Source organism: Neolamprologus multifasciatus, chromosome 3, assembly GCF_963576455.1.
Source record: "Neolamprologus multifasciatus chromosome 3, fNeoMul1.2, whole genome shotgun sequence".
Taxonomy (NCBI): Eukaryota; Metazoa; Chordata; class Actinopteri; order Cichliformes; family Cichlidae; genus Neolamprologus; species Neolamprologus multifasciatus.
In genome coordinates, this window is record NC_140441.1 from 7,960,611 (window position 1) to 7,988,252 (window position 27,642).

The following is a 27,642-nucleotide window of genomic DNA, read 5'->3' on the forward strand; positions in this document are numbered from 1 at the left end:
GTTTCTGAGACTATACCCAAGGGAAAGCCACTTGGCTACCCTAGAAATTAGTGGTGGACAGATTGATCCAAATATTGATTGTATCGATACCAAGTCGACATCAGTATCGGATCAATACTAGCCTGGCCAAAGATTAGCCGCTCCCGTGTCAGCGCAAAGCAGGCACACTTTGCTCCCCCTCCCCTGTTTTATGCTTAGATGTTGCACTGTCACATGACGCGACTTAAATGCTTTGGGGTTTTTTAAGTTGTTTATACATTATTTATATTTTCATCAGTTGTTCATGTTGTTGAGAACTTTAATTGTAATTTTCAATTCAATTCAATTCAATTTTATTTATATAGCGCCAAATCACAACAAATGTCGCCTCAAGGCGCTTCATAGATACAGAGAAAAACCCAACAATCATATGACCCCCTATGAGCAAGCACTTTGGCGACAGTGGGAAGGAAAAACTCCCTTTTAACAGGAAGAAACCTCCGGCAGAACCAGGCTCAGGGAGGGGCGGGGCCATCTGCTGCGACCGGTTGGGGTGAGAGAAGGAAGACAGGATAAAGACATGCTGTGGAAGAGAGACAGAGATTAATAACAGATACGATTCAATACAGAGAGGTCTGTTAATACATAGTGAGTGAGAAAGGTGACTGGAAAGGAAAAACTCAATGCATCATGGGAATCCCCCGGCAGCCTACATCTATTGCAGCATAACTAAGGGAGGATTCAGGGTCACCTGGTCCAGCCCTAACTATATGCTTTAGCAAAAAGGAAAGTTTTAAGCCTAATCTTAAAAGTAGAGATAGTGTCTGTCTCCCGAATCCAAACTGGAAGCTGGTTCCACAGAAGAGGGGCCTGAAAACTGAAGGCTCTCCCTCCCATTCTACTTTTAAATACTCTAGGAACAACAAGTAGGCCTGCAGAGCGAGAGCGAAGTGCTCTAATAGGGTGATATGGTACTACAAGGTCATTAAGATAAGATGGGGCCTGATTATTTAAGACCTTGTATGTGAGGAGCAGGATTTTGAATTCAATTCTGGATTTAACAGGAAGCCAATGAAGGGAAGCCAAAACAGGAGAAATATGCTCTCTCTTTCTAGTCCCTGTCAGGACTCTTGCTGCAGCATTTTGGATTAACTGAAGGCTTTTCAGTGAGTTTTTTGGACATCCTGATAATAATGAATTGCAGTAGTCCAGCCTGGAAGTAATAAATGCATGAACTAGTTTTTCAGCGTCACTCTGAGACAGGATATTTCTAATTTTAGAGATGTTGCGCAAATGGAAGAACGCAGTCTTACATATTTGTTTAATATGTGCGTTGAAGGACATATCCTGGTCAAAAATGACTCCAAGGTTCCTCACAGTGTTACTGGAGGCCAAGGTAATGCCATCCAGAGTAAGAATCCGGTTAGATACCAAATTTCTAAGCTTTTCAGCGCCGAGTACAATGACCTCAGTTTTATCTGAGTTGAGAAGCAGAAAGTTAGTGGCCATCCAAGTCTTTATGTCTTTAAGACATTCCTGCAGTTTAACTAATTGGTGTGTGTTATCTGGCTTCATGGACAGATAGAGCTGGGTGTCATCTGCATAGCAGTGAAAATGTATGCTATGTCTTCTAATGATGCTGCCTAGGGGAAGCATGTATAATGTAAACAGAATTGGTCCTAGCACTGAACCCTGTGGAACTCCATAATTAACCTCAGTGTGTGAAGAGGACTCTCCATTTACATGCACAAATTGGAGTCTATTAGATAGATATGATACAAACCACTGCAGTGCAATACCTGTAATACCTACAGCATGTTCTAATCGCTCTAATAGAATATTATGGTCGACAGTATCGAATGCTGCACTAAGGTCAAGAAGGACAAGCACAGAGATGAGTCCACTGTCAGAGGCCATAAGAAGATCATTTGTAACCTTCACTAAAGCTGTTTCTGTGCTGTGATGAGCTCTGAAACCTGACTGAAACTCTTCAAATAAACCATTCCTCTGCAGATGATCTGTTAGCTGTTTGACAACTACTCTTTCAAGGATTTTTGATATGAAAGGAAGGTTGGAGATTGGCCTATAATTAGCTAAGACTGCTGGGTCTAGAGATGGCTTTTTGAGTAAAGGTTTAACTGCAGCCACCTTGAAGGCCTGTGGTACATAGCCGATTATTAGAGATAGGTTGATCATATATAAGATCGAAGAATTAATTTATGTATTATAGTTTCTCAACAGTACTTGCTTTAATTTGTTCACTGGTTTGTGTTCACTGTAGGTTCAGTGAATGAAATTTAATTTGAATTAAATTGCACTGATTAGAATATACTGGACATTCAAAGCTAAGATTCAGCGCACTGTGTTAGAGGCTGGGATTTGATGACTTCATCATATATATAACCTTTGATCATCGTTTATGTCCAGTTGAGAATGAATCTGCACTCACATATTAAATTAACTGAAATCAGTAGTGTGATCTCCAGTCTTTATATGCTGAATGAGAGAAATCACAGCTGTTATTTTAATCAGCCTGTCTCAGTTGTTTTAACTCTAAGTATCACAAAGTAATGTGGTAACATCTGGACTGACGAGTTTACTGTCAGCATTTTAATCGCTAGTTTAAAGGCTGTAGGCTGCAGCCGTTGCTCTAACGCTGTATAAATGTAACAGGCCTCAGTGCTGGTTCTAATAGTCTGAGCTGCTTCCAGCTTTATTTGTGAAGAGCACAGCAGCTTACAAAACACGTAGCTAGCTCGTACAGCTGCGACGTAAAACTTTCATAAACTAAAATGACCTTAAAATAATGGGGCTACGTGCGGTGATGCTAGCGTTAGCCATGTTAGCGCGTTACCTTCAAATGTTGGTCAGACTGCGTAAACTCCGTTTCACTGCTGGGTCCCTTCATTCTTCACATATCGGTGTCGAGATGAGTGTAAATCTTGATGCTGAACAGTTTATTAAATTGGAATTTGAAAATGAATTTATAAATGCAGAATTTATTCTAAAATTTATTATTTAAGCACAGAATTCTTTATTTCGATGCACATGACTCTTGTGGTCCTCCATAGTTCTTATAACTGGTTTATTCTATTATTATTCTATAACTTTAAATAAATCAGTTTAAATAAATAAACACTTGACACGACTAGAGTATCACTGTTTATTATTAGTAAGCAAAAATGACAAAGCTTGCACAGGAAACTTATGTAACCACTGAGATAAGAAAACACCCAAAAAGAGCAGAAGCTGCACATGATGAAAGACATGATAAATTTAACCGTTCCTTCTTTCATTTAAATAATTCTGTTCTGGCCTTAAACAGCTAAACCTTCATGGGAAATAAACATCCATCCATTCGCTTCCGCTTATCCTTTTCAGGGTCGCGGGGGGCGCTGGAGCCTATCCCAGCTGTCATAGGGCGAGAGGCGGGGTACACCCTGGACAGGTCGCCAGTCTGTCGCAGGGCCAACACACAGGGACAGACAACCATTCGCACTCACATTCACTCGCACATTCACACCTAATGGCAATTTGGATTTGAACCGTTCCTTCTTTCATTTAAATAATTCTGTTCTGGCCTACAATTAACCTGATAAGGAAATGACATGGAAAAGCCTTCACAAAGACCCATACTTTCCCTGCATTAAAAACATGTTTTAGGTCCTCCACAGAGGTTTCAGTCTTCCCCCAAAGGAAAATGATGATGATTCTAATCAAAACTTTTTAATATATTCTTATATTATATCTTATATTGCTTGATTTTTAACAGTTTACAGACTAAATATGACCACCCCCACACATTTCCAATCAAAACCGGAAAACCCCCAAAGACGTTAAAAAACAAACAAGGGCTGTGTGAGACATTTGCAGCTGACTACCTCCTGCTGGATTCACATCACTGTGAACTCACGTCTGTCTTCAGAGCATCTGGCTTTTTGCCACAAAAGGTGGGATGAGTGGGACAAAGAGAAGGTTTTTCCTTGGTGCTTGGCTGTATTTGTGTTGTGCTGTTTTTTTCTCCTTCTGTCTATTGTGTCATTTTTATGTAGTAGATTATACTTGCAAAAGAAACCAAAAAAAGCACAATAACAGCTTTGAGTCCAACAGCCCCATCCTCTCCGTGCCCTCCTGGCTGACCTGCAGGTGAGAAACAGCTGTGAGGTGTCAGCTGATCACATTGCAAAGATCAGCTGCTACACACAAAGTCTCATCATCAACATTTTTAGAAATAAACAAGCTTCAGCTCTGATGACATCTTTTTATGCATCTTGACTTTTCGACTCCCAACTGGACACCTCGGAAAATAACTGAATGTGTCCAAAGCCAAAATGAATTTGACTGACTTACCTTTTGGAATAACTTTTAGGTGGATGATGCTGATGGGATCAGTATTTAAAATGTATAACTTTCTACCGTCTCTCACTTCCTGGATGATGCAACACTCGTATGTTCCACTATCAGCAGTCGTCACATCCTTCAGAATCAAAGACATGACTCCATCCTTCATCTGTCTGTCCTGCAGATCCACCCGGTTCTTAAAAGATGGATGCTGATAATAGGAAACAAACTCTTTTTCCCAGTACCAAAGTACATATTGTGCCTTCAAGTCACGTCTGCTCCACCCTACACCTGGTATGATGTTGTTGTTTGGAGCTCGACATGTCAGAGTGACGTTCTGTCCAGACTCAGCTGTGATGTTTTTTTGGCCTGAAAGAGGAAATAACAAAGAGCAGAGAGGTTAAAGAACTAACTGATAACTACAACAGCCAATCACAGACAAAAAAAAAATACAAACCAAGAAAAAGACCCAACGCTATATATATATATATATATATATGTCTCATGCTTCAACTAGTTTTTCAACATGCAGCCCTTTACCTACTTTGTCTAAGTTACTATAAACATTTAGGAAGAACAGAAGTGAATCACCTCTTTTCTGCAGGCTGTAGCCAGTTTGAAAGTATAAAGTACAACTACAAAGATCCAAGCTTCAGACTTTTGTTCTCCTCAGAAACATCAGACATCAAAAACCAAGAAGCAGCTATATGTATTCCAGGGGTCGACAACCCGGGACATGCGAAGGCTTAACTGATGGGATGACCATATCTGGAGTAGCCATAGGGCACACTGGGTATTTGCTCGGTGGGCCGATGATTTTTTTTTTTTTTTTTGTAATGAGAATTGAAAGATGGTGGATTGGCCAGATGTTGGCAGATGTGCAAAAATAACTCAGTTGTTTGGTGGTGGCTATGGCTGAGCTTCCCAGAGGTGGATGAGGGAAGGGGAGGCAGGAGGAAGAGAGACGCGAGGCGGCCACCGGTCTGAGTGTCAGGTGAACTGAACTGAACTGAACGGCTGCACCAGCTACAGGGGCCTGGCTAGCTACGGGTGAATGAAGGGTGCGAAGCAGAGTCTCCAATTCAGTAATCCTGGCCTCCACAGCTGCAAATATGCTACATTTGTTACAAGTATCACTACTGCTAAAGGAGGCCAAGGAGAAACTAAACATCTGACACAATGAGCAGGAAAGTGCAGGAGGGACAGGTGAAGAGGCCATGCTGCTAGCGAGTTGGCTACAAGCTAAGCTAAGCTAACGAAACATTAAAGACACAGTCAGTGAATAATTTGGCTATAAATTAGGTAGTGAGTACCAGTGTTGGGACTAATGCGTTACAGTAACTACGTTATTATTGTGGTAACGAGCACAGTAACTAGTTATTATGCCAAAATCAGGAACGCGTTAGTCGTTACTGGGATTTAGATAGGGTCGTTACTCGTTACTTCGTGTGGTGGCTATCGCGGAGCTTCCACAGATTCTGTAACATTAGCAAGTGGTGGAGGCCAGCAGGTGGAGGAGAAGGGAAAGAGACCCGAGGCGGCCGCCGGTCCAAGTGTGAACTGAACTTCAGGTAAGAAGTTATGACCTGCAGTCTATCTGGGTCAGATATAAACCAAGTTTAGGTGGAGTTTATTTTCGTTATTCTGACTTTTTCGTACTGGGTGCTAGCTACCATGAGTTTCTATACAGCTGGGTGGGTGCTATGATGTTACTGATAGTGAACTTTATTTCATTCTTAATGAGCAGCTGAATTTGTCTCGCATTAACTGGCTGAGTTAATGCCAGTTAATGAAACATTGAAATGCAACTGAATGAACTGAAAAGCTCGACTCTGTGGGGTCAGAGTTTGTAGAACTCAAAACGCAGCTGGAATCCACAGCTGTGCGTGTTCATGGAGTTTGCATTTTCACCTGCTGGACGTCACTACCTGACAAGTTTAACTGTATTCAGAACATTGCAGAGGCCTTGTTGACAGTATTTGGCTCTACATGTCTGTGTGAGCAGATTTTCTCTCACAAGAGTGTCCTCGGGTAGCCGTCTCAATGCTGGACACTCGGAGACCTGTGTCTCTGTGTGGGACACCAGAGATCACATTATCATGTGTATCTCTGTATTAACAAACATGCCATATTGGCCCAGATTATTTTTCTTATCATTGTTGTCAGGAGACCATAAATAGCATGTGCATTTTCTGTTGTACAGTTCATTTGCTGTTATGGATAAAAAGTCTTGTGTTTTGTTTCAAAATAGCTGATAACTATTCACTGATAGCTGCCAACATTTGTGAACAAATATAATCCTATAGAGTGGTTCTATATAGTGTGTAATATATATATAATTTTTATATAATTATATATTATATTATATATAATTCTTTATATATAATTCACATAAAGCGTTATTAAATTTATTGCTAATGCAATCATATGGCACATTGACTTCTGAGGAAATTTTAGATGGCACTCATAATCAGAAAGGTTGCCGACCCCTGATCTATACTAACAATAGTACTAACTGAACTCTACCAACTCACTTTGAGGAACAACACTCAGGTAGGTGGTGCTGATGGGGTAACTTTCCAGACTGGCTCTCTTCCTGCGGTTCACTCCTCTCTGCGCCACATAACACTCGTATGTTCCAGTGTCATTAATCGTCACATTCTTCAGAATCAAAGACATGTCTTTATCCTTCATCTGTCTGTCCTGCAGATGCACCCGGTCCTTAAAAGATGGATGCTGGTAATCTGGAAAAAGCTTGTAGTCCTGATAATAAAGGACATATTTTGGCTCCAAGTCAGCTCTGCTCCACTCTGCAGCTATTATGGGGTTGTTGCTGCTTAGAGCTCGACATGGCAGAGTGACCGTCTGTCCCATCACAGCTATGATGATTTTTTTGTCTGAAAGAGAAAAACACAGAGTGGTTAAAGAAGAGAAGTGATCACTAGAGCAGCCAATCATATATATTTATATATATGTGAGTGTGAGTGTGTATAACCTGAACCAACTCACTTGACGGAACAACACTCAGATAGATGGTGCTGATGCGGTGACTTTTCAGACTGGCTATCTCCCAACCGAACGATTCGCTCTGGACCACATGACACTCATATGCTCCCGCGTCATCAGTAGTCACATCCTTCAGAATCAAAGACACGTCTCCATCCTTCATCTGTCTGTCTTGCAGATCGACCCTGTTCTTAAAAGACGGATGCTGATTTTCTGGATGAAATCGCTGATTCGGGTAAGAAAGGACATATTCTTCTCCCAGGTCAGCTCTTTTCCACACTACAGTAATGATAGGCTTAAAACTTGTGAGTGGAACTCGACATGGTAGAATTACGTTCTGCCCAGAATCAACTGTGATGTTTTTCTGATCTGAAAGAGGAAACAACACACAGAGTAGAGAAATCAAAGAACTAACTACAGCAGCCAGTCAAAGAAAAAAAAAATATATATTTTTTTTTTTGACTAATAATAACAATTACACACATATATATATATATATATATAAATAAAGTATTAGTAAAGGGACCTCTGGCTAATACGGTGGGTTCTGTGTCGGCTCGTAGCCAAAAACTAGCTTTACTTTGTTGTCTGGGTCAACTTTGCTAGCGAGAGACAGAGAGAGGCGTTGAAAGGCTGCTCCAACGGAACTTATTGTTTCGGGGGAAAACACAAAAAATGTGTATAATCGAGTCTTAATAGCGTACTTACAAGTGGGCTCGTCAGGCAACTTGTACTTTTCCACTCTCCTTTTTCTCATTCCCTCGCTCATAGACACCCAACGGGTATAGCAAACTATTCTCACTGCAGTACGGACTACACTGCCCATGAGGCTACATTCGTTAGGGCTATGCCTGCAACAATCAGCCTGTTGCCGTCACATTAAATCATTTTTTAAAACATTTCTTCATGTCATTATGTGGGCCGCAAGTAGAGGTGACATGGGGCGCGAGATTGAGACACAGGCATTAAAGCCTTGTAATGCATGTTTTGTTTGGGTTTCCACTGGCGTGGAATTACCAGAAACACAGGGCACAGCCTAACATATGAAACAGGAAAAGACCGCATGTAATCCATTTATTTCAACAAAGTAACTGTATTCTCAATATCACCTTTTTAAACGGTAACTGTAATGGAATACAGTTACTCATATTTTATATTTAAAATTCGTAACACATTGCGTTACTCCCCAATACTGGTGGTACCAGAAACCCAAAGAAGAAAGGACGGGGAGCCATGAACCATCATGGAAGAACAGGCCCCAGTATGTACTACTGGCAGATAGAGGAAGTTGCTGGCATCCTGAAATTCTACCAGCAGCTCGACACAGCTGGACCGGAAGAAAGCACTGAGTCACTAATCATGGCATGCTATTTTTTCATGGTCAGTGTAAAGGTCAAGTACCAAAGATTATATAGGTCCCTCATCCTATTCATGTAAACCCCTCCTTCATGTAAAACTCAAACTTACCTGGAGGAACAACAGTTAGGTAGGTGATTCTGACGAGGTGAATATCCAGACAGGTTTGTTTCGTTTTTCTCTGGTCAACGTAACACACATAGAGTCCTGAGTCAGCAGCTGTCACATCCTTCAAAATCAAAGACACGTCTCCATCCTTCATCTGTCTGTCCTGCAGATCCACCCTGTTCTTAAAAGATGGATGCTGATAATATGTATCAATCTCATCATCCTCGTAAAAAAGGACATATTGTGGCTCCAGGTCAGGTCTTATCCATAATGCAGCTATGATGGGGTTGCTGTTTGGAGCTTGACATTCTAGAGTGACCGTGTCTCCCCCAAAAACTATGTTGTTATTGTGGTCTGAAAGAAGAAACAAAATAGAGCACAGAGGTTAAAGAACTAACTGATCACTACAGCAGCAGCCAATCACAGAAAAGAACAGGGGTTGCTACGGCAAACTAGACATCTCTTCTCAACAACAGATGTCTACAAATGCACCTGTCTTTTACAGGCTGTAGCCAGTTTTAAAGTATAAGGTACAAGTACAAGGATCCAAGCTTTGTTCACCTCAGAAACATCAGACATCAAGAACCAGGAAGCAGCTTCATCTCTACTAACAAACTGAACTCTACCAACTCACTTTGAAGAGAAACAGTCAGGTAGGTGGCTCTGATGTAGTAACCATCCAGACTTGTTTTGCTGTGGTTCGCTCCTCTCTGGACCACGTAACACTCGTATGCTCCCGCATCATCAGTAGTAAGATCCACCAGAATCAAAGACACGTCTCCACCCTTCATCTGTCTGTCCTGCAGATCCACCCGGTTCTTAAAAGATGGATGCTGCTCATCTGGAACAAGCTTATTGTCCCGGTAAAAAAGGACATATTCTGGCTCCAGGTCACGTCTGCTCCACTCCACAGCTACAATGGAGTTGTTGTTGCTTGGAACTTGACAAGGCAGAGTGATGGTCATTCCAGTCTGACCTAATATAATTTCTTCTACTGAAAGAGAAAACAACAGAGGACACCAGTCACTTTAAAGTGAGGAGCTGCTGGGAGATCAGGGAGCTTTTTACTGTACATTGCTTCAGACGAACACAAGGGGCACATTCAGTCAATGACTGACTGTCTAGTGAAGGAATATTGTGTGAACTCACTTAATGAAGGGCTACTGTACTTACAGCACCACTGTTTCATCATTACTTATTATTTAGTCTATAAATACATTGTTATGCTTGGTCTTCATTTTTTAGACCTCTGCTGTGGAAATGACAGAAAGCATATTCTGAAGTTAGTCAGATTTTTTGTAGACATTTGATATTAACAATATTCAGTCACCTAAATAAACTTTTCTTCAATCAGAATACAAAGTAGCATAATTATCACGCCTATGTTCATCAGCCAATAGGATAGTTTTAAATTTGAAACCAGTGTTTAATGTTGCACCAAAATTCAAATTGCTCTCATGTGCATGCGCACTGAGTGGTCAATCATCCGTTCCTGTGTTTGGTGTCAGGAGTGTTCAATTAATCGATTTTGTGCAGGAGAAGAGTCAAATGATGAGTCAAACACCTTATTTTAATGTTAGCACTCACTGGGCCTAAAGCAAGAAGCCAGAGTTAACAGAGGAAGTGTACTACCTCCATCAAGGCACCTTTATCACTAACTGAGGTTTTAGGTTTTTCGACCCAGCTTTACAATGATTATTACATCTCACTTGAAAGTCTGGCAGTCAAGCTCAGAATAGACATCTGTGCTCCACTCAAATGAGTGATAATGCATTATTAACCCTTTAAGACCTACCATAGAACCAAGTCTGCCAGAGCTTATATTATATTTTTACATGCTGTGGAGCCATTTTTGGGAGCATTTCAAGTTGATATGCATCAATACAACCATTATAGCCCAAATTTTAATAATATGTATGCATTAAGTGCATAGTAATTACATAAATTGCAAGAAAGTGCAATAAAGTACAAAAAAAAATTAAAATGTTTTTTGTTTTTTAACATATATTTCTAGTTAGAGAAATTTAAGAGGCTTATCCCTCAAAACTGTAAATACAAAAAAGTTGCACAAAATAGTTTCCCACCACAGGAAATTTATTTTGAGTGTCTTCATAGTTTTATTTTTGAAATACACCAATTTTTATATACTGCAGGAAAAACGAAAATTTGCAAATTTGCAAAAAAGCAGCATATGCATCAAAATAAACTATTTCCAGCAGTGCAATATGAGTCCTAAGCATCCCAGAAACGACACAGAAAGTCATAAAGTCAAACATAACTTTTAAAAACACCAGTTTAGGCTCATAAGGCCCTGATGGTAAAAAAAAAATTATTGCACTAGCTTATGTGGTTGCAGAGCTACCGGGATTTAAAAATAGTTACGCAAAACGGAGCGTGCCCGCGCCGACCGGCTTTAAAGGGTTAATCTGTAATCTTGCAACAAAGTCTACTAAATTCAACTTCTAAATGTATAAATATCTATTCTGCCTTCAAAATGCTGTAAGCAGAGGTGTATCTAAAGCTTTATGCTGACACATTTTCTATGAATAGTGAAAGTTAAGCTAATGTGCAACAGAGTTAGTTTAAAAGTAAAGATTTTTTTTCCCAATGAGTAGCTTTTAATTGAAGATTTATTTTTTTTTGCCAACAGTTTACTGTACCGGCCCATTAATGACTGTAATAACACAAACTTGTGCAGAGTAGGAAAAACCAGATTTGTTTTGATGTGAACTTAGGAGTGAACTGTGGGTATGAGGAAATGAAGCAGGTGTAGCAGGAGGAGAGGACAAGCTCAGGTAAACAGAGTGTTCACAAGCTAAATGACCCAGCTCTCCTCCTCCCACATTTCTGGTTTAACAGAAATGCTTGGAAAAGAAACAGACCTCAGATCAGTCCTTAAGCTTTAACTCTCGGCAGATGTGGCAGGTCATACAGCCCAGTTAAACACACCTTTAAAACAATGAACAGAATCCTTGAAGAGTGTTAATAATTTATAAATCTGAAATTTAATCTCACCTGCAGAGACAAACGAGAGGCAGACAGACAGTAAAGTCCAGCAGATAGATGCAGACGTTACAGCAGACATTGCTCCTTCGTTTAAACTGTAATAAATGTCCAAAGGATGGTAGTATTTTTCAACAATTACAAAATCCCTCAACTTAAAATCTGATGTTTTTAAAGAAAGCTGAAAGTCTCTTAGTGTGATAACAGTTATCAGTTAGCTTGTTCTTGCGATGGTCCAGAGAGGCCAGCGTTTCTTTCTCTTTCTCTTTAGTTGAGTCTACCGTAGCACAAAGTAGTAGTAGTGATGTGCGTTTTTTTCTCTCTTCATTTCTGTCTCTATTGTCCTCCTGTCCTGCAGGTGAAGAGGAGCCGGAGAGTGTCTTCTTCCCTGTTTTGGCTCCGCCCACAGGCTGAGTCTCTTCTGTTGATCCTGTCACCTGTTTGCTTTAAAGTCTTTACTTCAGCAGATTTAAAGACCAGATATAACCTCGTTGCCACTCTAGTACTGTGACATTGCAATGGATATTTCTCTTCTGTCACATGTTTTTGACATCTAAACTTAAGAAATTGTGACAGGTTTTAGGAACTAGAAATTGATCAGTTCCCCTTTTTGGGAGGCAGAGCCTTCAGTTTTCAGGCCCCTCTTCTGTGGAACCAGCTTCCAGTTTGGATTCGGGAGACAGACACTATCTCTACTTTTAAGATTAAGCTTAAAACCTTCCTTTTTGCTAAAGCATATAGTTAGGGCTGGACCAGGTGACCCTGAATCCTCCCTTAGTTATGCTGCAATAGATGTAGGCTGCCGGGGGATTCCCATGATGCATTGAGTTTTTCCTTTCCAGTCACCTTTCTCACTCACTATGTGTTAATAGACCTCTCTGCATTGAATCATATCTGTTATTAACCTCTGTCTCTCTTCCACAGCATGTCTTTATCCTGTCCTCCTTCTCTCACCTCTCAACTAGTCACAGTTTTTCTTTCCTACTGTCGCCAAAGTGCTTGCTCATAGGAGGTCATATGACTGTTGGGTCATGTGTTATTCTTATTCAACTATTTACTTTTAGTTGAGGTTAAAGTCAGCCATTATTTATCATTGTCTTCCTGGTTTCTGTGTGTGGGTTCTTGTCTAGTCTGTCACGTGTTTTAGTTATGCTGAGCTTGTGTTTTCATGTCTCCATGTTTCTGTTTCACTTTGAAAGGTCCCGTGTTTCTTGGTTTGGCCTCACTTCCCCTGTTGTGCCATTATGTACATTTGTGTCAGCTGGTTCCTCATGTGTTTGCACTTCCCATGATCACCCCTGTTTCCATTCGTTCCTTGTCACGCCATCTGTTTGCTCATCCTTATTGTCGCCGCAGGTCTTTCATGATGTGGTATGGGACATGTTCATGTTTCTGGATTTCATAGACATTTCATAGTTTCTTTTATGCTCCTGTACCAAATCATAGTAAGTCATAGTCAGTTCTAGTTTCTCCAGTATACGTTAAGGTTTAGTTTTGTTCTTGCTTGGTTTTCTTTTCCTGAGTCTCAGCCAAATAAAGGCTCGCTTTTTGTTGTAATTATTCTGTCTCCTCATCTGTGTCCACACTTGGGTCCTTTACACACACACTGCATGGTCTGGCCCCGCTGACTGTGACAATACTCTGCTCTTTTTCCTGTTTCTAGCTGACATGAAGGGCTGCGGCAACCGTGTAAATCAGTTTGACCTGCTTTGGTAAGAAAAAAAAAGTGTTGCAACAACAAGACAACTTGCAAGGATCATTTGGTCTTTGAACAATCCCCGAGAATTTAATCGTCAAAGGCCATTGCTCTCTGCTTATCCCTGATTTTTCTCTATTTTTAATTTTTTGGGACTGTTCAAATCAGTCCTGGAGTCATGAGATGATACCTGCAGACCACTCAGACTGTACAAATTTTGCAGGACAGGACAGGAGAGTAAATTCAGACCAGCCACCAGTCACACGTGTAGCTGTTTCCATGTTGTATTGTTCCTCCAGGTGAGCTACAGTACTAGAGTTTGCGATGTTGTTAGAGAGCTGTAGCCTCACTCCTGCTTTATGTCTTTACTTTGCAGGAGGACACATCTGTGTTTCTTGGAATTTCTAGAAATCATAGGGAGCATTTGGATCAGGTGAAAAAGCTGAGCTGTGAGTGTCCTTCTCTTGTTAGAGGTCAGTGCAATATGCAACTTTCACATGACATAAATGGTAAATGGCCTGTATTTGTATAGCGCTTTTGCTAGTCCCCCCCTAGGGATCCCAAAGCGCTTTACACACCCAGTATATCGCGCCATCGGCCCTTCTGGCCATCACCAGTAGGCGGTAGGTGAAGTGTCTCGCCCAAGGACACAACGACCGAGACTGTCCGAGCCGGCAACCTTCCGATGACAAGGCGAACTCCCAACTCTTGAGCCACGATTGCCCATCGACATGTGTTAGGTATCCTATTGTTTCAGGTGAAAACATGATATTCAGTCTGACAGATGTCATGTGATCTGATCTGATCTATCAAAGATGATAACCATAACAATGACTAGGAAATCTTTGGCTAAGCCAAATTAATATGGAGTTTCTAAACAGTGTTCATGACTCACTCAGGCTGTCACTGTCATGGTCAATGTGTCTCCCCAGCTGGCTCAGCATCATGTTATTGTTTTTCTTCTCTCTCTGTCTCTCTTGTCTGCCCGCTTGGGCAGAAGTCATCACGGGTTCCTGCCCACACACCTGGACTGATTAACCACCTGCAGCTCGTCAACCTGAGTTAATCCTAGTCTCTTACAAACCCTTGGTTGTTTTCTGACAGTCGCTTAACTGTTTATAGATATCCTGGACTCTTTCCTGTTTACCTTCCCTGGATTCCTGATTTTGGCAGTGTGATGTGGTGATGAGTCGAGCAAGAGCATGTTAGGCAGAGAGGGAGTGTGAGTGTCCAAAGGAGAGCATGGAGTGTACACTTCATAGGACCCTGGCGTGTGCGTTTATGACTGTGAGTACCGACCCCCCACCCTTCCCATGGATCCCTGAAAACCCCAAGCCCAGCACTTTGTACATATTACACCTGCTGATTGTAAAAAATTTTCAACTTTTTATTCTAAGAACTCAGGGTCGGCACTTGAGTCCGTTCAGTCCTGTGACAGTCACCATAATCCTAACAGATATCAGATCCCGAAAATATGGATATGAACTGTTAAAACATTGTTCAAGTATGGGATTAAATAATATGGTGGAAAACATAAGATAGGTGTAAATGCTAGTTGATGTAATATGTGGGAAAAAATATATGGTAATTAAAATCATTTCAATATTAAAAATAAAATATCTATCTGTATCATAAAAACAAAATCTACACCAACAAATGTGACATGACTGAGGGGGAAAAACAAGACCAAAAAAAAACCACGTGTAAAAAATCATGTTAAGATGTGGACATCCTCGTATCTGAGGTCCTGGCAGAACGAGTTGGAGACCAGTGGCTGCCAGTGGTTGGCGTGGGGGACTACTTCAGTGGCATTTATCTATCCATCCATCTCTCATTTATAAGTATTCCTTACATCTTCTCAACAAGCTCTCCTCCCTCTTAGTACTCATCTCTATCCTCAATCACTTCAGCCTCCTCACAGTTGATTTAATAATTTGTGACCTCAAATTACAAACCAGAGTAAGTAACTGGTTAGATTACAAAAGATTCCAATGTAATTATTGAGCGGGATTTGTGTTTTGGCTCATCTGAAATCAACAACGCTGGACTGATCTCTGCATGACTTTTGAAACCTGCTGTCATTCATCAGAAAGCCAGTTTTTTTTTGTTTGTTTTTTTGGGGGGGGGGGTTTGCAATATGTTTACAAAAAATAGTTAAATAAATAAATAAATTCACGTTTATCAGGTTAATTCTGTGTGGTGTGGATGGCCATGGTTATTAAACTCTTTGAATAGATCTTCATCAGAAGAGAAAGAATATTCTTAAAGTACTTCCTAAACATTTTGAACATGTTAGTCTGTAGGTTTAGCCACTGCCACCATGAGGTCAAACTACAAAACTACATTTAGAAACAGGCTGATTACTGACTGGAATGGCAAGTTTTATGTATGTCCACTAGATGGAGCTGTTTGAGTTTAATTACCACACATTTTCAAGCAGCTCATCAGTGATGCTTTCACGGTTTATTCCAGAGTACAATGTTATTAATTGTTATTAGTTATGATTTTTATTGGATTTATTGTTGACACACATAGTGATAACTGGTAGTTTAGACACTAGGAGTGAATCAGTGATGCAGTACGGCCAGATTCATGTAGTAATATTTTTTGTCTTTCAAGTGAAGTTTTATTAATTATTGAATTAATATATGTTTTGTATTGCCACTATTTTGTCTTCAGATGTGTGGCCATTTCTGTGACTGCACCACAGGGGCTGCAACTTTAATACCTTTATTTAATATGACAGGTTAAGAGAAAACTTCTGATCCTAACGAATTTTCTAAACTATGGTTACGTTGCTGATCGTAGTCACACTGAAGCCCTTGTGTGCTGTGAACAGCCACTGACACAGACAAGCATGAGAAAAACAAGTGAGAACAGAAGTTTATTGATCTTGCAGTAAAACTGTCATGGGAACAAGAACAAAGTGCCAAAATAAAACATGTTAAAATGTGTTTTGCTGTTATTGTTTTTAAATCATTGTTGATTTTAAGTACTGAAACAGCTCTGGTTAAGATTGTGAGTTTTTAAATCAAATAATTGGAAACAAACAGACACACTAATCATTTGTATGCATGGATGTCCTCTGGTTTGAAGTTCTGGATGGACCAGTAAGAGACCAGCAGCTGGACGTCAGTGGTTGGACTGGTGGACTACTTCAGTGAAGAGTAGACGACATCTGGCTCTGGTTTAAAGTCTGAACACAAACACAGTTCAAACAACAGGAAACATGATTACAAGCTTTGAACTCCAAGATGTCCAATCTCTCTGCATGACCCACAGTCCCAGGTCAGACTGTGCAGTGGAGCTGCACCGATTCACAGAGTAATTTGAGTTACTTGATTCTAAAAAAAAATCCTCCATACATTTTTTATTTTTTGCTTCTGTGGCACCTCTTCAAAAGACCAGTAGGATATCAATTTGAATAGAGACCATAGACATCTAGTTTGGTACTCACAAAATGAGTTGTTTTGAAAGTGAACAACTGGGACCTGCATTGCCTCAGTACAACTCATCCATTCATACATAGATATAGAATAAAATAAAACAAAATAAGAAATTGAAATGAAAATTATTAGATTCTGTTCATCTCATGACCAATGATCAACAACCACTGACCAAAACCCACTGATCAATGGCCATGCGTACCATTTACAGAGAGTTGGGGAATGGCTACATTTCACAGATCACATTAACTTGGTGGACGAACACATGAACCCTTTAAGACCTACCATAGAACCAAGTCCGCCAGAGCTTATATCATATTTTTACATGCTGTAGAGACATTTTTGGGAGCATTTCAAGTTGATATACATCAATACAACCATTATAGCCCAAATCTTAATAATATGTCTGCATTAAGTGCATAGTAATTACATAAATTGCAAAAAAAGTGCAATAAACTACAAAAAATTGAAAATCGTTTTTGTTTTTTTTAACATATATTTCTAGTTAGAGAAATTTAAGAGGCTTATCCCTCAAAACTGTAAATACAAAAAAGTTGCACAAAATAGTTTCCCACCACAGGAAATTTATTTTGAGTGTCTTCATAGTTTTATTTTTGAAATACACCAATTTTTATATGCTGCAGGAAAAACGAAAATAAATATTATAATGCAAATTTGCAAAAAAGCAGCATATGCATCAAAATAAACTATTTCCAGCAGTGCAATATGAGTCCTAAGCATCCCAGAAACGACACAGAAAGTCATAAAGTCAAACATAACTTGATTGGCCTTGATGGTAAAAAAAACTACATTTCCGCAAAATGACGTCACTTCCGGTTTCGGGCAGGTCATGGCGGACATGCGATAGTTCACGCATGTCGCATCTTATCGCATCTTATGCCATGTGAACTATCGCATGGCATAAGATGCGATAAGATGCGATCCTACGTCCATGATGGACGTAGGAAGTGTTATGAACAGCTGATCGGATCAGCAAAGTGTGTTTCTGGAATATTATGTTTTTGTTGCTGCAAGCGCTTTTTATGCAGTTTTTGCAAAGCTACATGTGGAAGGAAACTGTGACCGAGGACAAGCTGATGGCATAAGATGTAAGTACAACTCCTCCGGTTTCATATGCAAAAAACATTATTGCGCTAGCTTACGTGGTTGCAGTGCTACCGGATTTTAAAAATAGTTACGCAAAACAGAGCGTGCCCGCTCCGACCGGCTTTAAAGGGTTAAATTCACCAGGGAGGATAAGAAAAGTGGCAGGTTAGCCTTCTTAGACTGTGAGATTTCCATCAGTAATGGGGGACATCTAAAAGCTGCCATATAAACCTACGCATATGAATCAGTATCTAAGGTTTGATTCTCATCATCCACTTGAGCACAAACTGGGTGTCATTATGACTCTACAACACAGAGCGAACACCATCCCACACCATCAATGCCGTTGATCAGTGGTTGAGAATCATGAGAGTCATGAGAATTTGCATAATTAAGATTAAGGAACTGACCTCCCAGCCCATTGTTCCTTCAGTGGGCTGGTTTCAGTCATTATGCAAACGTACTTTTTATAAGATTGGGGAAACCTGCAGTCAGCTGAGACTGAAGAAGTCACTTGGATGAGTGACGAAATGTTTCTCCCACAAAACGCTACGTCCAGATGAACAGAATCAACTTTGGAGACTTACCTAAAATCCTCATTACCTCTTGACAACCAAATGTAACTTAATTTACAATGCTTCACAATGTACTGCTTTGAAATGCTTTTTAAAACCTCAAATATTGTGGTTCTATTAACACTCAGTCATTTGATTGTAACCAAAGCAAGTATCTATATTTTAATACCTCCCCCTATTGTGATGTGGCTTGGGGGACTGGCTAACCACATCGAGCAGCTAGCATCACACCGACCATCACCAGTAACATTTGTAGAACAAACATAAACCTATAAACTATAAGGAACAATAATTGAATAAAAACAACATCCTACATTCTCATAGCTCCCAATTGGTGTTTTTAAAAGGTTTCTGAGCTTAATCAGCTACTATCTAAACTTAGCAGGTAGCAAACAAAAGCATGTAACAAGATTTACCAATACAGTTATTGTCCCGACCAGGGGCGATTCTAGGATCAGAGCTTTGGGGGTGCTGAGCACCAGGACAGCTGCCCAGCCAGGCAAGATACACTTTACTTGTCACAATGAGACGTCTTCCCTGTCTCTGTCAGTCCCTGCATCCTCCCTGTCCTCGTCGTCTGTTGTCTTCATCTCCGTTATCAGTCATCATAATTTTACCATCTCTGTGTAAATCTGCAAATTTCTTTATTAAATCATAAGATTTAAAGTCTCTCTGTGCCTGGGTCCTCGTCACAAAACATGACATCACTGTTTTGTACATTTTAACACAATTTAATCCCCACATTTGTGAAAGAAAAGCAAAACACTTTTTTAAAGTCTGTAACAAAACCATCAAATCTGATCAAGGTTATTTAAATGCTGCAAAAGAAGAATGGATTGGAATAAAAACAATACATATCCTAACCTTAATTACTGGTGGAGAATAATGAATGATGCTCATAGTGAGTAAAAAGTAAATTGACTGCATTTTTTGGACAGAGATTCACTTTTAATGTGTATGTATAATATAATACAGATACATAAAAAACACTCCAAAAATCGAAGAGTCCTTAAAATGTACAAATGTACAAAAAATTAATTAAAAAATTATAAAAAATTATAAAAATGCGTTTCAGCTGCTCAGTCTGTGGTTTTTCATCAGATATGGGGAACACTGAATTGTTTTTGTAGCCATTTCCTTCTTTGCCGGGTTTCAAAAATATAAAAATAAAGCAAAATAAAAACAAACCAACAAACACGAAAACACGAAAACACCAGACATCATGATACAGACTTATAATTTGAAACTATGTTTTTTCTAAATTCTATACTCGAAAAGTGAGCGCGAGAGCCCTCGGTGCGCCTGCTCGCTGAAGTCAAAGTAAACTTTATTGTCATCTCCGCTACATACAGTATATAGAGAGACGAGATGATGAGGCTCCAGTTACAGCAGTGCAACTAAACAAACAATAAATATAAGAAGAGTAAGAAAATAAACATAGACTTTAGGACTCGGGGTAAACGGCTCAATAAAAATTTCAGAATGACTCAGAAGACTTTATTAATCCCTAAGGAAATTATGTGGGTTAGGTTACAGTTGCTTCAAGAAGAAATTATAAAAATAGTAACAGTAACAGACGAAATTCCAAACAATACAGGAGGAGTTGTACAGGGAGATTGCCACAGGCAGGAATGATTTCCTGTGTTGTTCAGTGGTGCTTTTTGGTAATCTCAGTCTCTCACTGAACATACTCCTGTGAGTAGACAGCATGTCATGGAGTGGGTGGGAAGTATTATCCAACATTGTCCTTATCTTGGACAACATTCGCCTCTCCGACACCACCGTAACAGAGCTCCATCCCCATAACATTAGTAATGGTTTGCATTTATATAGCGCTTTTCTAGACACCCAAAGCGCTTTACAATTTCACTATTCATTCACACACTGGTGGAGGCAAACCACAGTTGTAGCCACAGCTGCCCTGGGGCAGACTGACAGAATCGAGGCTGTATATCGCAGGGTGAAGTGTCTTGCACAAAGACACAACGACCAGGACATACAGAGCTGGGGGATCAAACCAGCAACCTTCCAGTTACAAGATGAGCTTCCAACCCCCTGAGCCAGTGGATCAGTTTATTTAGTCTATTTTCATCTGTGACCCTCAACCTCCTGCCCCAGCATGCAGCAGCATAGAGGAAAGCACTGACCACAACAGAGATACAACAAGACATTAATTAGAAAGCCGACAGCTTACTCATTTTGATGCGTCGGCGGGTCCGCACTTTGTGTTTACGTCTTTTTTTGCGTTGATTCTGAAGCTGCAGGTTTTATCTCTCTCCAAACAATATTCACTGAACCAGCAGCAAAAGACGATCCAAACTACGCTTCACATAAACATCGTCATGAATCCCTTCTTGCAGTTTTGTCCCCACAACGATACAAATCACACTTCATGCACAGCTCTCTCTCTGTCCGAGTACAAGAACAGTTTCCCATTCACTTGCAGTCTACAGTTGTTTACAGCGTTGTTGGCCACTGTGTTTTTTTTTTCTTTTCTTTTTTACTTAAATGACTTCTGACAAGAAACTTTTTAATATTATGCAAAATGCATGGCTGTATCTAATAAAAACCTCTGTAACTTTGCTTCACTTCACCAGTCCAGGTAATGTTCGTATGTCGATTCACGGTTTTCTTCAGTTTTTGTTCTACTGCAGAACAAAAACTGAAGAAAATCTCCTTCATGTTTTTCTGAGTTTTATCTTCAGTTACTTTGGCACAAAGGCACCTTTGATAAAGTCTCACAAGTGTCACCTTTCTTTTTATAGATATAAAAATATGGATATGTACTGATTAGTGATCAGAATTATAATATTTCTGACTGTCTGACACCAAATTTTTCTGATTCAAATTGAATCAAATCATGGATTGAATTGATTCGGGAGCTTCTCTCCACCTAGACAGACAGTTTCTTAGGATGATCCATTAGACTTAAAACAAGTCTGAAACACTAATCTGCTAAAAAAAAAAAAAAAACTGCATCTACAAAGCAGAATCCAGACCACCTGAAATATTTGTTCCATCATGAAATGAAAAATATAAAGCAGGGCAACTGAGTAGCTAAAAACCTACTTTTTATTTATTACTTCATATATGAATGGAACAGCCTTCCTCTCCTTCATTACCAAATGTTTACAGCCATTTACACTGTGGTAAATATGTCCCTGTCCAGCTTTTGAGAAGTACTGATCCAATCAAATTTAACAGGATCAGCCCACAGTTAAAGATGAAGAGCAGCTGGACCTCTGACTTTTTTTGTCCATACGTGACATCTTATTTTGCCGCTGGGTTACTTTTTGCAAGATGTGTAAATTTCTGCAGGTATATCGAATGTATATTATTACAACTACAGGGAAACATTTTACACTGATAAACTTTTTATTCATTTATTTTTATCTATTCAGAGCTTAACTTCTATAAACAGCAACCACATTTCACAGTTTGTACCCCTCCTTAACTGCTCTTCTGAGAAATGACTACAAAGAGCTGGGTGTTGTTTCTGTGGGAATAAACGAAGGTGGATGACCACAAAGCTGCTATTTTTGTTTCTTCATGGTGACTGATACACTTCGCCACAGAGCAGGAAGCAAGCGTGTTTTCAAAACCCTATTCTTAGCCAAGCAGCAACACACTATGGTGAGAATGTTTAGATTCAAGCTGTGGTTAACTCGACTGAACAACAGGCAGCAGGAAGCTGCTACTGTGGTTTTAGATGCAGACGTTTAAGTCAAAATGACTCATTGTATTAAAGGGACACTTTGACAGGCTGAAAACCTACAGTTAAAGACCTTTAGTCTGTTCATATGTTCCATCCTGCGCCTATTATTAATAACAAATTTATCCTGTTTGTAACCGGCGTGTGAGCCAAAAGCAGAGAGTAGAAACATCTGAGCTGCTTTTTGATTTAATATCCAGTTACCACACAGCTAAAAGTCAAAACACGCCGACATCTGGGCCATACAAGCTCAACCTGTACCTGAGACCACAGTACTGAAGACATAATGTGGCTCAAAGAAAACGAATTAAATAAATACATTTTATGTTGATGACTGGACTGCTGGAAACAATCCTCCATGATCACATGTGATCACATTTTGGTTCACAGACCCTCATGCTGCAAAAAAAGTAAATACAGCAAAGAAAGAAAGAAAAAAAACAACAAAAAGACCCCCAAAACATTTTAGGTGATATAAATAAATCTGCAAAAGGTTGATTCTGTTCATCTGGACGTAATCCGCGTAATCATCCACGTTCCCAAACCAATGACTTGGTGGTGTTCCAGTGTAGGATAACAAAGCTCTCTTTTCTACTTCTTCCGTGTACAAGTCGGCCACAGTGGGCGGGGAACCCACGGCACACCCATGTTTCTGCCTCTAGTGCTGACCCAAATATGTGAAGGGTATTTGTAGCTGCTCAGTGCTGGCAAGAGACTCTGGTCGTGTCCAAATTCATGGGCTGCATCCTCCTGATGACCCGGCCTTCGTGGTCTACGTGGGCCGGGTCCTCAGAAGGTCGGGTACGCCGGAAGTAAATGGCTGTGAAAATGGACGGTCTAGCCTTCTGATTAGCGTCACCGCTGTCTCGGTGGAATTTAATAAACTCGGCCGTCTGCTCCTTGCTATCTAAAATATAACAGGACACTGGCGTAAATTCTCGACCGTCTCACACTTCTGTTTAATCAGTTTTCTGTTTGACGTTTATTCAGCTGTGTAAAAACCCGGAGGAACCCACCCGGGGGATTAATAAAGTTTTATTTTATCTAATCTAATCTAATAACTTTAATCTCAGCCAAACCGATTTACTCACGAACAAACAAAACACTGAAAAAAGCCCAACAATAACATTTTAGGTTGTCTAAGTGACTTATATATTACGTTTAACCTGAGTAGCGAAAGTCCGTGGTGATCTGAAAATGATGTGCCGGGAGTTGTGCCGTTCTCGGCCGCATTGGTAACCCTTGAGCTCCTGGCTTGCTATCGAGCTGGTGGGTAGCAGATGCTCCGAAAACGTCGAAGCACTTTTGCAAATATGCGATATCTTGATAAACCGAGCAGATATTTGATGTTTACACAGCTACTTTCTCACCTGAAAATATGTTACAAGTTTATTTTGTGACCCAGAAAGATTAGTAAGAGTAATTTTAAAACTTAGTAGCAGCCGCCATTGTTGGAAACTGGAGTTTGGCTGGGCCGCGCTATGAATTCTGGGATATGGTAGGCCACGAAGGACACACCCGACCCATCCTTCAAATTCGGGGGAAAAGGAGGACGCATTTGTCGGCTGCATTCGGAGGAGTCTACGAATTTGGACAGCCTTCGAGGTGTCGCTGTGACGTAATCGGTCTACAAATGCGGCCTCAGGAGGATGCAGCCCATGAATTTGGACACGACCTCTGACAGCACTGAGCAGACCCGTCAGTGGCTGCAACACCCACGATGCGGGACACAGAGATTTTGCAGGTCTTTCCTCTCTACTGCAGTCAGACTCCATAACAAAGAATTTTGCAGCTAACCACATGCACATATCCACACAGGTGCAATAACACAAAGTGCAATTTTGTTGTTTGTCTTATCCTATCCCATTGTTGACCTTAATTTTTACTACTTTAACTGTCTGCTTTCTGCTGTGACACAACAAATTTCACATGTGTGGGACTAATAAAGGCCTTTCTTATTTCATCTTATCTTAAATGGAATGAAGACAGTTCGAAAAGGAAACATTTGATTGGTGCTGAAAGTGGTTCTGTTGCTGAGTTTTGGGTCAGTCTGTAATCTCGTACAAATTACCTTCAACGCATCAGTGACTGGAACGCAAGAGAAGAGAGATGTAACATCGTACAAGATCTGCCTCCATAATGACATCTCTCACCTTCTCAACAAAATCCAAGGTGATCAGGATGTGGAGTTCAGAGCTACCAGCGGGTTGAGGATCGAAGCCAGAAACTCAGAAATGTTATAGGTGACCAAGTTGATCCTACAGGCATGCGGTCTTAAAGGTGCATCCTGTTTATGTATGTTTGCTAAATTTGTCCCTTTCTAACTGCCTCAGACAATCTATCACCTTCTTCCTGTAACCACATCCTGGGTAATTTTTCAGGCGCTCGCATGCATTTTTGTCCCTGAGCAGTGACAACATTTTCTGGATTAGAAAAAGCATGCGCCTACCTTTGTCTGCTGGAAGGATGATGATGTTGTTGTCATTACTAAGTGATGTGAGTGACTTCCTCTCCTCCATGCTGATGTTGCTGGGGGATGCTGGGAGCTCTTCATCACTGAGACAGCCTGAAACTTCCGTCTGCAGTTGCTCTGCTTCCACGTCTGCAATGTTGCTGTTTTGAATTGCTGATTCTGGGCTGTGATCAGTTTCACTCGTGGGATTTGTCTCGGCATCACAGCAGGGGAGGGTTTTTTGTTGCTCTTTGACAATGATTTCTCCATAAGTGACGCCTTCAGTTCTCACTTCTGAATCGATTGGAGCTGAATCACTCTCTGCAGTAAAACAAAGACAGGACATCAGTGCATGCAGTGCAGCTGCAGAACTTATTGTATAGTTTTGTTTTTTGTTTTGTTTTGTTTTGTTTTGTTTTGTTTTGTTTTGTTTTGTTTTGTTTTGTTTTGTTTTGTTTTGTTTGTTTGTTTTTTGGGGGGGTTGCTATTTCAGAATTTTTTACACAATAAACAATTTGGATGTAAATATAATATTTAAAAACACTGATGACATTTATTTTAAAAAATCTACTGAAAATACAACAGCTCATCGTCAGGATCTATGTATGTATGTATCTGGTCAGCATGACAGGATGTTACACAAACTACCAAATACTAAACTTTATAATTAATTTAATTTGAATAATGAAGCAATTAAAAAATATTCTTTTAATTTTCCTGTTACAACAAAATACTTTTGTTCACTTTGAGCCCTCTTTTGCATGCTCCATAATGTTCTTGTCTATTATAAAATCAACCATACTCAGAGTCAGGAAAATTAAACATTAAACTAAAACCAGCACATTGGACAGGTTAAGGTCAGCGAACATATCTTCACAGTCATGAGGAAATACGTTCTAAAAATGTTGCTGCATTTAAAGGTTTCCTTCACTGTATTAACAAACCATACAAAAAGTCTGAGCACCAGTTTTCGTGAGTGAAATTCTAGGATATATTTTAATGTTAATTAGCTCTAATTAGCATCTATCTGTGCCTGTGTGATGCCCTCATACAGTCTATGTATTTAGCGTAAAAGTCAAGCTATGTAGCATTTTCCTAAATCCCTTCTGGTTCTAGAAACCAACACTTTCCTGAAGTGTTCACATTTTATAAAATAAAGCTTCTCCTGACATTCAAATCTCACAACCACAAAACCCCGAAAGACAAATTAGAAAAAGAAGCAATATTACCTCTGCTTTGGTCGACTGACTGTTGTTGACGCTGTAATATTCTGATGTCGCTGTATGTGATGTCATCTTTAATGTCATCTTCCTCAGCTCTGTCATGATCTGCTGAAATGATCAAAATGTAAGTGTAATTTACTGTAAAAATTTAATATGGAATTTTATTTATGAAAAAAACTTGCTGTAAACTTATTTCTATATTTTATTGTATTGTAACAATTATTATTTGCATGTGCAGAGAATGTAAATAAAAAACATCTATTCATAATAAATGAGTAGATTATTCAGGAAAATAAAACCACATGTAAAACTGACAGTGTGAGTCTCACCTTCAAGTTTCCTACCAATGTATCTTCTCACCAGTAACACCAGTAACACCAGCAGAACCGTAAGAGTAGATGATGTAAAAAATGACAACACAAAGACAACAGGAGGAGAGAGTGATGGAGGAAGAGTGATGGAGGTGGAACCAGGAGGAGAGGTGGATGTAGGTGGAGGTGTGGTGGTGTTGTTCCCTAAAATAAAGCAAACACAGTCATGAAGTTGTCGTCACATTGTGAATGTTGAAACCTGCAGAAACACAGACAGGTGAGTGTGTCACCTGTGACAGTGATCCAGCATGTTCTTTACTGACCTTGGTTTGTTGTGCAGCTCAGCAGTGAGATCAGAACTAAAGAGAAATGACACTCAGGTTGATTTAACTGAACATGAAGAACAACTCCACACAAACCAAAAACTTGTGTCTTCTATATCTGCTTATTTTTACTTTGGTGCCAGTCATGACTTTCAATACATTTTGGGCAACAAAGAACTGAAAAAGTGCAGTGCTTATGTTGCAGCTTTAAGGCAGGGATGACTACGGGAGTTGCTTCTCACTTCATATGCTTTATTTCCAAAATCAGGTCATTGACAAAAACATACAGCAGCTCCTCTTCAACTCCTAGCCCTTGGCTGCGGTGGAAAGGAACGGCTCCAATCCCCTTCAAGGAACATATGTACAAAATAGTTTTTTCTGACACACCAATGGGGCGTTCAATGCCGTCTTGTAAATATGAGTACTCTGGCAGAATAACAGTGCAAATGAAAAATATACCAGAACAGACAAGCAAAAAAAAAAAAAGTGTGGGGTACCTTTGAACCAATGAACAATGTATAACAATTTATACTTTTTAACATAACCTGACCCCGTCAATATCTGTATCTCTCACACTTAATCAAACAAACGATAAAACATAAATAAATAAATATTAATAATGACTTAACCTAGCATGTATTTGGATTTTTGGGGGAAACCTGGAGTCCTTATGAACCTTAAGTTTCTACCACTTGTTCTTTTTATCTTTGGATTTTCTTTTTATTCAAATTTCTCACGACATGAAAGTATCCATGCAGTTGAGCCTCATCATGGTCTTTTACCACAGTTTGAGCTGTTTATAAAAGCAGCACTTAAAGTGATCATTATGATTATGTGCACCACTAACTATACTTTAAGTATAGTCCATCATCAGTTATCAGGAGAGCAGACAGTCAAAGTACAAGAATTCAAACAAACACAGAGATTCTACTTACAGAGCAGACACAGCACAGATGTTTCCTTCATCGTCCTTCTCACTCATTTGAGCTTTTTTTCATTTCTCT

At 39.8% G+C, this 27,642-nt stretch overlaps 2 protein-coding genes across 3 annotated transcripts; both read right to left on the reverse strand.

Moving 5' to 3' along the window:
- Nucleotides 1-3,568: 3,568 nt before the first annotated feature.
- On the reverse strand, nt 3,569-13,489 carry LOC146521384 (immunoglobulin superfamily member 2-like). Of its 2 annotated transcripts, XM_085154965.1 has the most exons (7): nt 11,806-13,488; nt 9,425-9,784; nt 8,794-9,144; nt 7,330-7,695; nt 6,855-7,217; nt 4,330-4,689; nt 3,569-4,119 (listed from the first exon to the last, which is right to left on the reverse strand). In XM_085154965.1, exons 1-7 carry the CDS (start codon nt 11,873-11,875, stop codon nt 4,010-4,012), a joined length of 1,980 nt encoding a protein of 659 aa, XP_085011091.1. In that variant the 5' UTR covers nt 11,876-13,488; the 3' UTR covers nt 3,569-4,009. The 2 variants fall into 2 exon arrangements, with proteins under 2 accessions (XP_085011091.1, XP_085011090.1); XM_085154964.1 differs by lacking the exon at nt 3,569-4,119 and having other exon boundaries at nt 4,142-4,689; nt 11,806-13,489.
- Nucleotides 13,490-16,360: 2,871 nt separating this feature from the next.
- Nucleotides 16,361-26,553, reverse strand: LOC146521385 (uncharacterized; the record flags this gene model as incomplete). The annotated part of the gene is made up of 4 exons (XM_085155391.1): nt 16,361-16,685; nt 24,779-25,102; nt 26,011-26,112; nt 26,334-26,553. Coding segments are annotated over 4 exons (690 nt in total), but the record flags the coding sequence as incomplete, so codon positions are not given.
- Between the last annotated feature and the right edge of the window lie 1,089 nt (nt 26,554-27,642).